General features: G+C 44.1%; 1 protein-coding gene across 1 annotated transcript in view; it reads left to right on the forward strand.

The window, feature by feature from the left end:
• VAV1 (vav guanine nucleotide exchange factor 1) overlaps positions 1-15,235 on the forward strand; it is a 73,306-nt gene extending 58,071 nt beyond the window's left edge. Inside the window, exons 23-27 of the mRNA XM_055430455.2 lie at positions 4,380-4,496; positions 6,933-7,020; positions 10,701-10,815; positions 13,071-13,222; positions 14,932-15,235. Coding sequence (XP_055286430.1) covers positions 4,380-4,496; positions 6,933-7,020; positions 10,701-10,815; positions 13,071-13,222; positions 14,932-14,985 — 526 coding nt within the window. The 3' untranslated portion in view covers positions 14,986-15,235. The remainder of the gene's footprint in view (positions 1-4,379; positions 4,497-6,932; positions 7,021-10,700; positions 10,816-13,070; positions 13,223-14,931) is intronic.
• Positions 15,236-15,480: the final 245 nt, after the last annotated feature.

Below are 15,480 nucleotides of genomic sequence, written 5' to 3' on the forward strand. Positions count from 1 at the left end.
TCCCCTCTCCGGGCAGATTGTTAACCATTTGAGCCACCAGGGAAGCCAGTAATTTTTATTTCGTAATTGCCTGTGAAAGCATGGTGTAGTTTACAATGATTGGTATCTTAGACTTGACGTACTGTGGTATTGTTTTTATGACCACTGTGCCAGCATTTTAAGGGCAATTCTTGTAATAATGCTTTGAGTGCATAACTCTTCTTAATCTCTGTCTGCAATGGAAGAAACGAAGACTCAGAGAGCAGCAAGTAACTTGTTCAGTGTCACAAAGCAAGGAAGTGAAAGAGGTGGGATTCGAACCCAAGTCTGCAGGACTTCACAGCCCAACCTTATTACACAAAGGGCCTAATAACTCTCCTGTGTGGTGAACGCCTACCACGCATGAGGTGCTTCAGCTGCGTCTTTGCCTTTTGTCAAAATTGTTCCTCTGTGATGGGCAGTTTCATCTCCTCTTTTCAGAGAAGGAAATCAGGGCTGAGAGGAGCACAGTCAGTTCTCGAGGTGGCAGATCCAGGGTTTAAACTGTGCTCACCTGAGGCAGTGTGTTCACTCTATCCCTGCCCTGCCAGATGTGGTGAAATGAGGCCACTACGCCCGGAACTGGGGCGAAGAGAGAGCAAGACCTTGACTTTGGGTGGAACAAGGATTTAAGGGGTGCCAGAAACTCAGACTTTGAGAGCCACACTCTTTTTTTTTTGAGAGCCACACTCTTTTTTTTTTTGAGAGCCACACTCTTTTTTTTTTTTTTTTTTAGAGCCATACTCTTTTAATGTGATGTTTAAAAAAAACAAAAGCAAGGGGAAAAAATAACAAACTATGATGGGCAAACTATCAAAACTGTAAATCAAGGCAGGATATGACAGGGTTGGGAGGAGGGAAAGGTGACCTGTGGTCAGCCAGGCATGTGCAGAGTCAGATCTTGTCCTTATTTAAAGTTTTGACATTTTATTCATCATGGATTTTTTTCAGTTTAGTTTTAAAATTGAGGTCAAATTCACATGACATAAAACTAGCCATTTAAAGTGGCATTTATGTTATTATTTACACTTATATTACATTTCACATTTATCAATATAATTATATATTGCACAATGTAGTTAGGAATGTATTAAAATATATAATGTAATTATATATATATATAATTAATACATATTAGGTTATATGTTTATATTATGGGAAGCCCTGGTGGCTCAGCAGTAAAGAATCTGCCTGCCAGTATTTGACAATGCCGGAGATGCAGGTTTGATCCCTGGGTCGGGAAGGTCCCCTGGAGAAGGAAATGGCAACCCACTTCAGTATTCTTGCCTGGGAAATCCCATGGACAAAGAAGCCTGGCCAGCTATAGTGCATGGCATTGCAAAGAGTCAGACACGATTTAGCAACTTAACAACAAAAATGTATGATTAGCATGTATTATTTATGTTATATTCACACTTAGAGCATATAGGCATATTCACACATATATTATCTGTAATTATATGGTATATAATATAAATTGTTATATATTTATATACACATCTATTTTAGATATAATAAATAATTCATATTTATATCATAAATGCATTATCTATAGTTAGTGTATATTATTTATGTTACATACTAATTCCATACATAGTATCTATAATTATATAGTATATAATTAATATATGTTACTTGTTATATATTAATGTTTATATTTATAGCATGAACACATTGACATCATATTTATATTTCACTTATGTGTTATCTATAGTTAATGTATATTATTATGCTATATACTTAAATTTATGCTGTTAATATATTCATATTCTTGCTGATACATCATATATAATTGTATATTATCTATAATTAATGTATATTATTTCTGTTGTATATCTGCACTTACAGTGTAATTATATTCATAGTCACATCTCTATTTTTCACATTTATATTAAATATACATTTACAGTGGTGTGCAACCAGCACCTCTCTCTAGCTCTGAAACGTTTTCATTGCCCCAAAAGAAATGCCCCCGTTGTTAACAGTGACCCCTCCTCTCCTTCCCCAAGCCCTGACAGCCATGAACACACTTTCCAAGAATCTGCCAGTTCTGGGTGTTTCATATAAATGGAATTCTACTCTGTGTGTCCTTTGTGAGTGGTTTCTCTCACTCGGCACCATGTTTTCAGGGTTCGTTCACCTTATAGCACTTAATCAGTACTTCATCCCTTTGTCCGGAGGCTTTTGCGATTTAGAAACTATCGCATTCAAGTGCTACTTATTTTCTTTGTTGTTATTTATCCTGATGACTGCGTTTTTTGGCTTGCCCTTTAATTTTCGTACCTGAGGCTGTGTCTTACTCACCTCATCCTATTTCCATCCTGGTGACCACAAAGATGGGCGGACAGTGGACACTCAGCAAATGCCTTTCCAGAAATGCCAAATTTCAGAGTAAAAGGGAACAAAAAACCACACCTGTTTTTCTATACTCATACTCTCAACAGTTCTGAAACCAAATGTGTGGTTTTTGGTTTTTTTTCCTCCACACCTAACAATTCTCTAATTCTACAGACACCAGCTTGGGTATGCTACAATTCAATTAGATTCTGACACGAATTGTCTGGAGTTAGTAAAAAATCCTATAGATTAAGGGTTTGGTTTCTAGCTCAGTTTACCTAGCTCACATGGTTAAAAAAATCCATGTGCAGTGCAGGAGACCTGGGTTCAATCCCTGGGTTGGGAAGATCACCTGGAGAAGGAAATGGCAACCCACTCCAGTATTCTTGCCTGGAGAATTCTATGGACAGAGGAGCCTGGCGGGTACAGTCCATAGAGTTGCAAAGAGTCGGACATGACTGAGTGACTAACTTCAAGAAATAGCCCTCCACTTTAGATGACAATCACAAGCCTGGGTGACCCAGACTTCTGACCCACCAGCTACAAATGGGGGCTTCCCATAGCCCCCTCCTTGGGTTTGATAATTTGCTAACACAAACTCCCCAAACTTGTAGAAACAGTTTCCTTACTAGACTATCTGTTTATTATCAAAGGATTCAAATCAGTAACAGTCAGATGGAAGAGTTGCTTGGGGCACGGTATGGGAAAACAGGACAGGGCTTCCATGTCCTCTCTGGGCTTGCACCCACCCGCCGACCCCCGGTATCTCTCTGTGTTCACCAACCTGGAATCTCTCCAAACACTTTGGTTGGGACTTCCCTGGTAGTCCGGTGGTTAAGACTTAGCACTTCCCATGCAGAGGGCACAGGTTCGATCCCTGGTCAGGGAAGTAGGATCCCACATGATGAGTGGTGGTGGTTGGGAATCCCCACCCCCCACCCCCACCCCCCGCAAAAAAAAAAAAAAATCAAAACTATTTGGTTGGAGTTTGGTTGAGGCATCTTTATATAGGCAAGATTGATTAAATTATGGGTCGTTAGTGATGGACTCTGGAGAAGGAAATGGCAACCCACTCCAGTGTTCTTGCCTGGAAAATCCCAGGGACGGGGGAGCCTGGTGGGCTGCCGTCTATGAGGTCGCACAGAGTCGGACACGACTGAAGCGACTTAGTAGCAGCAGCAGCAGTGATGGACTCAACCTCCATCTCCACAGATGTGGAGGTGGGGCGGGGCTGAGAATTTCAAGCCTCTAATCACATGGTTCTTCTGACTACTAACCCTCATCCTGAGGCGATTAAAGAGCCCCCCAGGGGCTTCCCTGGTCTAGTGGCTAAGACTCCAAGCTCCCTATGCAGGGGGCCTGAGTTCAATCCCTGGTCAGGGAACTAGATCCCACATGCAGCTAATAGTTTGCAAGCTGCGACAAAGACTGATGATTCTACATGCCTCAAATAAGACCCAGGACAGCCAAGTAAATAAAAGTAAATATTAAAAACGGAAGAGCCCCAATCAGCTTATTAGCATACAAAAAGACACTTATTAGGCTCCCCTGGTGGCTCAGTGGTAAAGAATCTGCCTGCCAATGAAGGAGAAATGGGTTCGATCCCTGATCTGGGAAGATCTCACATGCTGTGGAGCAGCTCAGCCCATGTGCCACAGCCACTGAGGGTGTGCTCTAGAGCCCGGGAGCCGCAACTACTGAGCCCATGTGCCACGACTAGAGGAAAGCCTACGCAGCAACAAAGACCCAACACAGCCAAAAATAAAAATTTTTAAAAGACATATTACTTTGGAGATTCCAAAGGTTTTAGGAGTTATATGCCAGGAAAGGGTGGAGAGCATAGGGAACAAATATATTTCTTCCTGTACTGCACTGAGACACAGCTACACCCAAAGGATTGTGTTGTCTCCTGCAATCCAATTGTGAAAGCTTGAGTGTGACTTGCAGGTGTCTAATGGCCACTGCCTCCCCCAGGTTTACCTCTCAGAGTTATGCGAACCTCTCTCATTGGTATGTCTTGACAGGTACGCTGGCCCCATGGAGCGAGCCGGGGCGGAAAGCATTCTTACCAACCGCTCGGATGGGACGTTCTTGGTGCGGCAGAGGGTGAAGGATGCCGCAGAATTTGCCATCAGCATTAAGTAATTTCTTCTTTCCTGGCCCATTTCCCCTTGTGAGCTGAGCACTTCGGGTGCTTAGGAAGGGCGAAACCATTTGGGTATTGTTTCCGGGGCTCTGAAGAGCTCCAGTACCAGTCCTTTATGTCTCAGCACAGGAAAAGAATTCAGCAAGAGGCCAAGTGATAGATATGAAGTGACTTATTAGGATAGGATACTTGTGAGGTTTGCAAACAGGTGAACCAGAAATGCTGTGCCCTAAGAACTCACCGGGCTACAATTTCATAAACAAAGGGAAAGTGGGGAGGGGGAAGAGAACTTCTTTGACTTTCTCGAATAGATAGATGTCATGCTTCCAATATCAGCTCCTCCTCCCCCAGGTTGAGTAGGGGACTTTTCTTGTCCCTATGTGGTCCGCAAATTATTGTTCTTCTTGTGTGCAGAGAGCATGTCCTAGGATTCATTAACTTACTGAGCTCACTGGGCAGGAGGTGGGACTCATGCCACCATTGTTTTATTGTTTTGGGTCATGTCCCGAGCCTCTGTTACACGGTTGTGTGGCTAAGCCAGCCTGCTTGGTTTTGTGGTTAAGCAAATCTGCTTTCTTGAGTAATTGTTAACTTACAGGGGTCTCCCATATTTGTCTATTTACAATCCCCTAGTGGGATTGACTGTTTAATCAGCTACTTTATTCCTTTACTCTGTCCCTGTCAAGACGATTGACTATTGTACATTAACAATAGTCACTTTTCATTGAGCTCCCGTAGGGTCCTGTGTGTTTTTGATTTCTGTTTTTTATTTCTTTCCATTGATTGGTAACCCACAGAAAAAAGATATGCTTCTTAAGCAAGACTCTAAGGGGACACGAAGCATACTGCTCGTTGTTGTTCAGACCCGATGTAGTGTCCGCCTCTTTGTGACCCCATGGACTGCAGCACACCGGGCTTCCCTGTCCTTCACCATCTCCCGGGGTTTGCTCCAACTCATGTCCACTGATCGGTGATGCCGTAGAGGCAGAAAGGCAGTCTGGACCCAAGTCTTGCAGACCCTGGCTGTCCTGCCTTTCTGTTTGTTTTGGGTGCAGCTTCTTTCTTGCGGTGACTCGTTTCCTTGTTGGTTTTTTCATTTTCTCTTGTGATGATAAGTGGGGCTTTCCCCATGGGTATCTTTGCTGCTTGGGTCTCCAGAGATTTTGCATTTGCTTCCGTTGGGAATCACCAACAAGTTTACTTCTTTTTCAGATTAAAATAGTTTTGTTTAATTCCTTAGTTTCCCAGTCTGTACAGTGGTTTAAGTATAAACGCTAAACCCCTAAGAAGGTGAGGTTAAGGTGAGGAATTCTTAAGTGTGACTTTTCTATTTTGAGTCTGAGACAAACAAGTTTTCACATGGTCCCTGCTGTGCTGACGGGTGGAGTTTTTTTAGAACACTTTTTCCCCCCTGAGGGTGTAGCTTTTTGACTTGACAGTCCAGCCTTTTGGGATGAGGGTGGGTCTCAGTGCCAACTCTCTGTCCAACAAGGACACAATAACTCATCTCATATTTCTATGTGATCAAGATGTACGCTCTAGGGAATTCCCTGGTGGTCCAGTGGGGGCTGCCCTGCCTGCAATGTGGGAGACCCAGGTTTGATCCCTTGGTCAGAAAGATCCCCTGGAGAAGGAAATGGCAACTCACTCCAATATTCTTGCCTGGAGAATTCCAGGACAGAGGAGCCTGGTGGGCTACAGTCCATGGGATCACAAAGAGTTGGACACAATTGAGTAACTAACACTTTTACTTTCCAATGATTAGGACTACTGAGTTTGATCCCTGGTTGGGGAACTGAGATCCTGCAAGCTGCTTTGCACAGCCAAAATTGAATTGACACATACTTTTTAAGTTTCATCCTCATTTTGTCCTTTGGGGGATTTCCCTTACTTTTTTTTTTTTTTTTAAGAGTTCAGCATTCTTTGCTCAGCATTTCTAGGGGTTTTTTGAAGTAGGAGATTTTTTTTTTTTTTTTGGTTATCTAGTTCTTCATGTAGACAGAACCACTCCTGCCAATTCATATCTCTTCCAGGTCCTTACTAGTCTGTGGTCTGCCATTTTGGTGGAAATGAATTCCCTTCTCCTATATCCTTTAGATTCTTTGGTCCTTCATATTGGTGGAAGTGAAGACTTCATCCAATATATTATAGAAGGATGCCTTGCTTACAGAGTCTATTTGACTTCTCAACAATCTTGAGTTAAGGAAGATGATTCCTATTACACAGGGGAAGAAATGAAGGCTTAGAACGGCAGAGTCTCTAGGGAAGGGATTCTGTTGGGTTCCAGTGGTCGCCCCTTCCCTCCAGTAGCCAAGTACCCTTCTTCCATGGTTGGGGGGGTTATAGCCTGGGGCTGAGACATGACAGGAAATGGGCCTGAATTACCCGATTCAGGCCTCAGTGACATCTTGCTCTCTTTCCCTGCTTGCAGGTATAATGTTGAAGTCAAGCATATTAAAATCATGACAGCAGAAGGACTATACCGGATTACAGAAAAGAAAGCTTTCAGGGGGCTTACGGTAAGGGTCAATCTACTCCTAACCCCAGTCTTTCAGAGTCTAGGTTGGACCCTCGCTGAGGCTCTACCTTAGGACCCCTTTTCCTCCGTCCAGAATAACCCCTCCAAGAGGCACTATGGAGCAACTGGCTTTAAATTTGTTTTTCTGATCACCAACAATGAGAATAATAATAATAACAACAGTAGCTGCAGTGATCGTTTGCAAAGCACTTGTTGAGTGCCAGACATTATCTCTAGGACTGCAGGTCATTTGCTCAACTCTGAGTTCCCATTTCACAGATGGGAGAAACTGAGGTTTGGTTCTCATCTGGTATCATAGAATGGCAGAGTCTCTGTTTTTGTCAGACATCAAGAGTTAGTTCTTTTTGCAAGGCAGACATAGAGACACAGACATGGAGAACCAATGTATGAACACCAAGGTGGGCAAGGGGAGTGGGATGGATTGGGAGATTGGGACTGACATATATGCACTAATATGTGTGAAACAGAAAGCTAACGAGAGCCTGCTGTATAGCACAGGGAACTCTACTTAATGCTCTGTGGTGACCTAAATGGGAAGGAAATCCAAAAAAGCAGGGAGATATATATATATATATCCATAGAGCTGATTCACATTGCTATATAGCAGAAATGAACACAACATTGTAAAGCAACTATACCCCAATTTAAAAAGATTTAGCTCTCCTTAATCTGTTTAATGACCATTTCATGGAGAATCCAGAGGTCTTTCAAGTTTTTTTTGCTTCTATTTGTTGCTGTGCAATCATGGGCTATCTTTTAGACCTCTTAAGCCCATTGATAAGGCTCATGGATCCTACCTGTGGTCTGTGGATCCTTGAGGAGCTTTGAATTCTCTGGAAAAAAATCTAGAATTTTGCATATATCTGCATTTTTTTTTTTTTTTTTTTGAGGAAGGTGTCTCCAATTTCATTTGAGCTTCAAACAGATCCTTAACTCCCCCAAAGGTTAGGGACTGTTCATTCATTCCACATATCTTTTTCTCCTCCAAAGTTTTTATTCTGAAAATTTTTCCTCCCCCCATTTTTTTTTTATTTCTGAAAAATTACTGAGATGTTACTGGAATAGCATCATGAATATTGGTGGGCCTTTCACCTGGTTTCACTGATTGGTTGTCAATTTTCCTCTTTTACCATATTTCTCTCCCTCTCTGCCTCCACACACAGACACACACATTTATTTTGCACTATTTAGGAGTTATTCGCAGATATCAAGATCCTTCATATAATTTAGAAAAATGGTGCTGATGAACCTATTTGCAGGGCGGTATTAGAGACGAAGATATAGAGAAGGACTTGTGGACACAGTCGGGGAAGGAGAGGGTGGGACACACTGAGAGAGCAGCATTGAAACATGCACTACCGTGTGTAATGCTGAGCTAAGTCGCTTCAGTCGTGTCCGACTCTTTGCAACTCCACGGAGTGTAGCCTGCCAGGCTCCTCTGTCCATGGGATTCCCCAGGCAAGAATACTGGAGTAGGGTGCCATGCCCTCTTCCACAACCATGTGCAAAATAGATAGCTAATGGGAAGTTGCTGTATAGCACAGAGAGATCAACCTGGTACTCTGTGATGGCCTGGAGAGGCGGGAAGGGGTAGAAGGTGGCAGGGAAATTCGAGAGGGAGGGGACATATGTACACTTGGAGCAGATACACATTGTTGTATGGCAGAAACCAGCACAACATTATAAACAGTTATCCTCCAATTAAAACTAAATTTTAAAAATTCTTCCTGTAAGTACTTTAGCATGCATATCTGAAGAGCCAAGACCATTTTTTCCCCCTCAACACCGTGTCATTATCACAGTCAGGGAGCTGAACATTGATACAAAATTATTACCTAATACAGTGTGTTTTCCAAGCTCCCTGATGGTCCCAATTACGTTTATTGTAGCCTTTTCGTCCCCAGGATGTAATCAGGGGAATCACGCATTGCATTCATCTCCTTAGTGTCTCTCTTAATTTGCGAGAGCTCCCCAGTCTTTATTTCTTTGGTCTTTCATGACATCAGCGTTTTTTGTCTGTTTGTTTTCCAAGTGAGAGAATGTGTTAATCCAACAAAAATGAAATAAACAGCCAGAGTTTTGAGTGTATTTTCACACTTGTAATGAACTGGAAAAATATTTCAATTACATAAAACAACCATATTCTGTTAAAAAAAAAGCCACTCCCATCACCTATGAAGTTATCATTTTAAAAAATAGTTAAATGTATTTATTTTTAATTGAAGGATAATTGCTTTATAGTATTATATTGGTTTCTGCCAAACATTGCGCTTCCCTGATAGCTCAGTTGATAAAGAATCCGCCTGCAATGCAGAAGGCCCCAGTTCGATTCCTGGCTTGGGAAGATCTGTTGGAGAAGGGATAGGCTACCCACTCCAGTATTCTTGGGCTTCCCTGGTGCCTCAGCTGGTAAAGAATCCGCCTGCAATGTGGGGGACCTGGGTTCTATCCCTGGGTTGGAAAGATCCCTTGGAGAAGGGAAAGGCTACCCACTCCAGTATTCTGGCCTGGAGAATTCCATGAACTGTACAGTCCGTTGGGTTGCAAAAAGTCAGACACGACTGAGTGACTTTCATAGAGACCAGCTTTTGGCTACTACCCTCTATCACTTGTCCTAGGACTGAATTCTGGATCTGTCCTTTTCTAGCTGTGTGACCCTGGATGAGCCTTCTCTGTGACTCAGTCTCTCCATCTATAAAATAGGGGACTCATCAATGTATTTACCTCCCATGATTATTAAGAGATTTTAAAAAATATTTATTTTTTAAAACTAAAAAATATATTTGGGCTGGATCTTCATTACTGTGCACACTTTTCTCTACTTGCAGCAGGCAGCGTCTATACTCTAGTTGAGGTGTACAAGCCTCTCATTGTGGTGGCTTCTCCTGTTGCAGAGCCTTAGAAGGCTCGTGGGCCTTGGTAGTTGTGGCACGTGGGCTCAGCACTTGCAGCTCCTGGACTCTAGAGCACAGGCTCAGTAGTTGTGGCGCAGGGGTTTAGTTGCTCTGTGGCATGTGGAATCCTCCTGGATCAGGGACTGAACCCGTGTCTCCTGCACTGGCAGGCAGACTCTTTACTACTGAGCCCCCAGAGAAGTCCCTAAATATTTATTTTTAATTAGTGGATAATTGCTTTACAATGTTGTGTTGGTTTGTGCCATACAATAATGTGAATCAGCCATAAATATACATATATCTCTTCCCCCTGGAGCCTCCCTTCCACCCGTCTAGGTTATTAAGAGATTTTGATGATGTGTCGTTGTACACTGACCAGCACACAGTAGTTGCTTAGTAAGCAACATTTATTATTATTACAATTATTTGTAAAAATAGAGCTCTTGACACCCAGAGGGTGGAGGAGGGGTTGGTTTTGGTGAACTGGTCATCAAGCAAGTTGATTATTTGGTAAGTTTACCATGAAACAAACTGGTTAGGAGAACTGTCTTGAGACAATGTGATTTCTTCCCCATAAAATGGTCCTGGCCTCTGGGAAGGGAGTGAGCTCCCTGTCAAGAGGAGCTTTCAAGGAGTCTGTTGCCAGGGAGCACAGAAGAGGGGTCTGTTTCACACAAGGAGTTGGATGTGGTTCCTTCCAGCTCTGCCTCCCTCCCTTGCGGGCTGGCCTTCTGGAAGAGCATCTGTCCTGCTGTTCTCTTTCTAGGAGCTAGTGGAATTCTACCAACAGAACTCTCTGAAGGATTGCTTCAAGTCGCTGGACACCACCCTGCAGTTCCCTTTCAAGGAGCCTGAGAGGAGAGCCATCAGCAAACCACCAGGTAGGAGCCTCCAGATGGGGGCTGTAGTGCCAGCTCCTTTCTGTTGTGGAGCGAACATTCGCGGATACTCAGGACATTGCTTCCAGTGGGTGTGGGGAAGTCCTATCTGTGAAGGAGCCTGAACTCCTTCCCACTTCCAGTTTGTCCCTTTGCCCTGGAGAGATCTGCATATCCATGTGCTTGGATGAAAGGGGTTACTTTCACATTTGGGAAAATGAGGATACAAGAAACCAGAAGGGTGCTCATCTGTATCTTTTAAGCCTTTAATTTTGTATTAAATCAAGCATTAATCAGTGTCGATAACCTCCTGGGCTTCCCTGGTGGCTCAGATGGTAAAGAATCTGCCTGCAATGCAGGAGGCCCGGGTTCCATCCCTGGGTTGGGAAGAGCCCCTGGAGAAGGGAATGGCTACCCACTGTAGTGTTCTTGTTGGGATAATCCCATGGATAGAGGAGCCTGGCGGGCTACAGTCCATGGGGTCATAGAGAGTTGGACACGACTGAGTGACAAAACAACAGTAAACTTTCTCCCACAGAAAGGCAAGATCTTTCACACCCTCTTACTTCTGTTTTCCTTCGTGTAGCTAACTAACCTGGTTTGTTGAAATTTTCTGGAATGTTGGCTATGGTTTTCTGTGAAAGAAAACAATCATGCCTTACATTTTAGGAATTCTTTCTTCACCACTGCGTTTCAGTTTGCAAAGTTGTTATCAAGCATTGTTTAAATTGTCTACATTTCTTATTTTCCGTGTTTTCCTTTATTTTTAAAATTCCTTATTCTGATTCAAATTTTATTTTGCTGGAGTGCATTCTGGAGTACATTTAGTGGAAAAGTCACGTGGGTGATGGAGTTTCTGAATTTTTACCTGTCCAAAAAAATTTTTAAGACAGATTTAAAAATCAATTACTGTTCAAATGTTTGCCAATAAAATAACAGTTCCCCACTGAAAAAGCTGTATTTTTGAGAAAGCAACACCAGCACAACATCAGGACTCTAAGATGAAAATTTTCCTTATTCTCATCGCCCAGTCAAATGTTTTTGTCTGCACATTTCTTATTGGAAAATGTATTCAATCAGCCTATCTTCAGAAATACTACAAACTAATTTTCTACAATATCACTTAATATTGTACTTTGAGAAGTCTTCCTGTGTCCCGTTCCCCCTTGCTTATCTTTCTCTTTTTCTTTTGTTGTTTCTAAAAAACCACAAATGCTATTTGTTTATTTATTTGGCTGTGCTGGGTCTTAGTTCGGCACATGGGATCTTCCATCTTCATTGTGACATCCAGGATCCTTTTAGCTGTGACATGCAGGATCTTTAGTTGTGGCATGCGAACACTTAGTTGTGACATGTGGGATCCAGTTCCCTGCCCAAGGATTGAGCCTGGGCCCCCTGCATTGGGAGCACAGAATCTTAGCCACTGGGTCACCAAAGGAAGCCCCTCTCTTTTTTAACTCTTCAGTTCAGTTCAGTCGCTCAGTCGTGTCCGACTCTTTGCGATCCCATGAATCACAGCACGCCAGGCCTCCCTGTCCATCACCAGCTCCTGGAGTTCACTCAAACTCATGTCCATCGAGTCGGTGATGCCATCCAGCCATCTCATTCTCTGTCGTCCCCTTCTCCTCCCGCCCCCAATCCCTCTCAGCATCAGAGTCTTTTCCAGTGAGTCAACTCTTCGCATGAGGTGGCCAAAGTATTGGAGCTTCAGTTTTAGCATCTTAGACCTCCTTAATATAATTAATATTATCTAGAATGAAAATTTGCACATCTTTCTTCTGTTTCTCTTACTGTGAATATCTGTGTGTGTGTGTTAGTCGCTCAGTCATGTCCAACTCTTTGTGACCCCACGGACTCTAGCCCACCAGGCCCCTGTGTCCGTGGAATTTTCCAGGAAGGGATACTAGAGTGGGTTGCCATTTCCTCCTCCAGGGGATCTTCCCGACCCAGGGTCTCCTGCATCGCAAACAGTTCTTTACCATCTGAGTCACCAGGAAAGCATGAATAGACACAAAACATTTTAAAGATCATATATGGTATTATCCTCTAAATTTGCACGCTGGTTGGGCTGGAAGAATGATTCTGGGAAGACAGCTGTCTTCCCTCAGAACACAGGGCGCCCAACACTCAGTGGAAGGAAGCCTTGAGGGATCCTTTATCCCAGCGCATTCTCCTGAGAGCACTGTCCTCTGCAGGTGGTGGGCGGGAGGGAGGGTACTGCTCGGGGCTGTTTCCCATGTCTGCTCTCTGCCGTACAGCCGGGAGCACCAAGTACTTTGGCACGGCCAAAGCCCGCTATGACTTCTGCGCCCGGGACCGATCAGAGCTGTCCCTCAAAGAGGGTGACATTATCAAGATCCTTAACAAGAAGGGGCAGCAGGGCTGGTGGCGAGGGGAGATCTACGGCCGGGTGAGTTGGGGCGCGGCTTGGCAGTTACAGTGGGGCTGTCCTGGATGGTGGACTGGAGAGGGTGGGCCGGGGGGCGTCCCTGGTTGGAAAGGAGGAAGGGACAGAGATTTCATGTATGCATCTTGCATTTATTTATTAGGCACCTACTATGTGCCATTCTGCTGGGTGCCAAGGAGGCACAACGGAGCACAGTACCATCACTGCCCTATGAAACTCATAGTTTGGTGGGAAGTGTAGAACTGTGAACATACTCTTGTAAGAGTGAGTGGTCAAGATTGAGATGGGGAGTCGTAAGGCACCTTGGGAGCCCCTGGGGAACCCCTAACTCACCCTGGATGAGGTCAAGACACCTTCTGAGAGGCAAGCTGATCACTGAGGGATGAGTAAAGTTAGCCAGGTAAAAAGGTCATGGTGTTGGGGGAGAGGGGGAACCAGTGTGGGAAACTCCTGCAAACAAACCACCATGTGCAAAGGCCCTGGGGGGAGAGGGTGAACGGCTTGTTTGGGGGACTGAAGGGAGCAGTCTGTCTGTCTTACTCACGTCGGTGTCACCAGTGCCTGGAACAATGACTGTCACATAGTAGTTGCTCAATATTTACTATGAAGAGGCAGACCAACTACTTCTGCCTTCTGTGTTCTTTGCCTGAGTTTGGACTTTCAGGAGGGAACTCAAGTTTTCCCAGAAAACTTTGCTTCTCTTCGCTTCTTATTTTTATCTCGTGAAGGCAGAAAGTCTTCTTTATTTCATCTGCTGATGAATTTCTAGTCTGCAGCATATTGCCTTGCTTGTATCGGTTTCTCAAAAAATACTTGCTGAATGAAGATAAGGACAGTGGTTAAGAGCTTAGATTCTACCAGAGGGAAACATGAAAAGTGACCTCTGGATAATTGCTTAGGAGAACAGTTTTAGGAACCATAGAGGGTAAATTTATTGTGCAATGGAGGACAAATAGAGTGTGAGGGAGCCTTCTGGGGTGTTTAGAAAGGTCTGGGCTATAAAGAATTCATCCACTCATCCATCCATCCATTGTTCTATCCATCCATCCACCCACCCATCCATCATTTTGTCCATCCATACATTGTTCACCCATCCATCCATCTTTCCAACATCCATCCATCCATCCACTCATCATTCCATCATTCATCCGTATTATATCCATCCATCCTTTGTTCATCCATCCGTTCATTCCATCCATTCATCCATCTTTCCAAGATCCATCCATCATTCCATTCATCCATCCATCCATCTTTTCAACAAATATTTATTAAGTACTTACTGTGTCCCAGGAGAACTATTCTAGGTTTTTGGAACTCAGTGATGAATAAGACAGACAAAAATCCCTGCCCTGTTGTAGTGAAGGGAGGGGGAACAGAGAACAAGTCCATAAATAAGTAACATATATAATCAGTTAGATGGTGAAAAGTGTTATGGAAAAGTAGTGAGTGGGGGTGAAGAGTGTCGGGTGGGTGAGGTTTGCAGTCCTTAAATGGGATGGTTAGTAGTCCTTACGGATAAGGTGACTTATGAGTAAAGGACAGGAGGAGGTCCAGGTGGTCAGCTGAGGGTGTATCTGGGGGAGGTACTTTCGGGGGTAGAAGGGGTGGCAGGTGCAAAGGCCCTGAGGCAGGAGGAAACCTGGCTGGCAGTCCAGGAACAGCGGGAGAATGTGCAGAGAGGCCGCCCTGACCGCGTCCCTGTCTCTTTCCAGGTTGGCTGGTTCCCCTCCAACTATGTGGAAGAGGACTATTCTGAGTACTGCTGAACCTTGGCACACTGGCAGAGAGACAAGAGATGCCAGGCTCCAAGCCCAGGATGAACAGGCAGTGGGGCCAGGAGCTGGGACAGATCCTGGTGGGCTGAGAGTCCGCGGACTGTGGAGGGCTAGTATCCAGCTGGCAGGGCTCCAGGGATGATGCCCTGCCATGGTTAATTTATAACACACGGATTTCCTCTTGGGTCCCCTTGAGAAGGTGGGGCTCCAGGCAACTACTTTCAATAAAATGATGAATGGATGGACTGTGTCAGACCTGCAAGAGGAATGATGGGAGAGGGAGTTGGGACAGACACAAGCCCCTTCAATGATTCCTGCTTTCCAGCTCTGTCACCTTTCTCTGTCATTTAAAATAAGACCTCGAAGACTTAGAGAATGAACTTATGGTTGCCGGTGGTGTGGGATGGTGGGGGGAGGATGCGAGGAAGGGATGGCTCGGGAGTTTGGGATTGATATGTACACACTGCTATATTTAAAATGGAAACC

The sequence above is a fragment of the Moschus berezovskii genome, chromosome 8, assembly GCF_049115385.1.
Source record: "Moschus berezovskii isolate FMDL1 chromosome 8, NW_MosBer_1.0, whole genome shotgun sequence".
NCBI lineage: Eukaryota > Metazoa > Chordata > Mammalia > Artiodactyla > Moschidae > Moschus > Moschus berezovskii.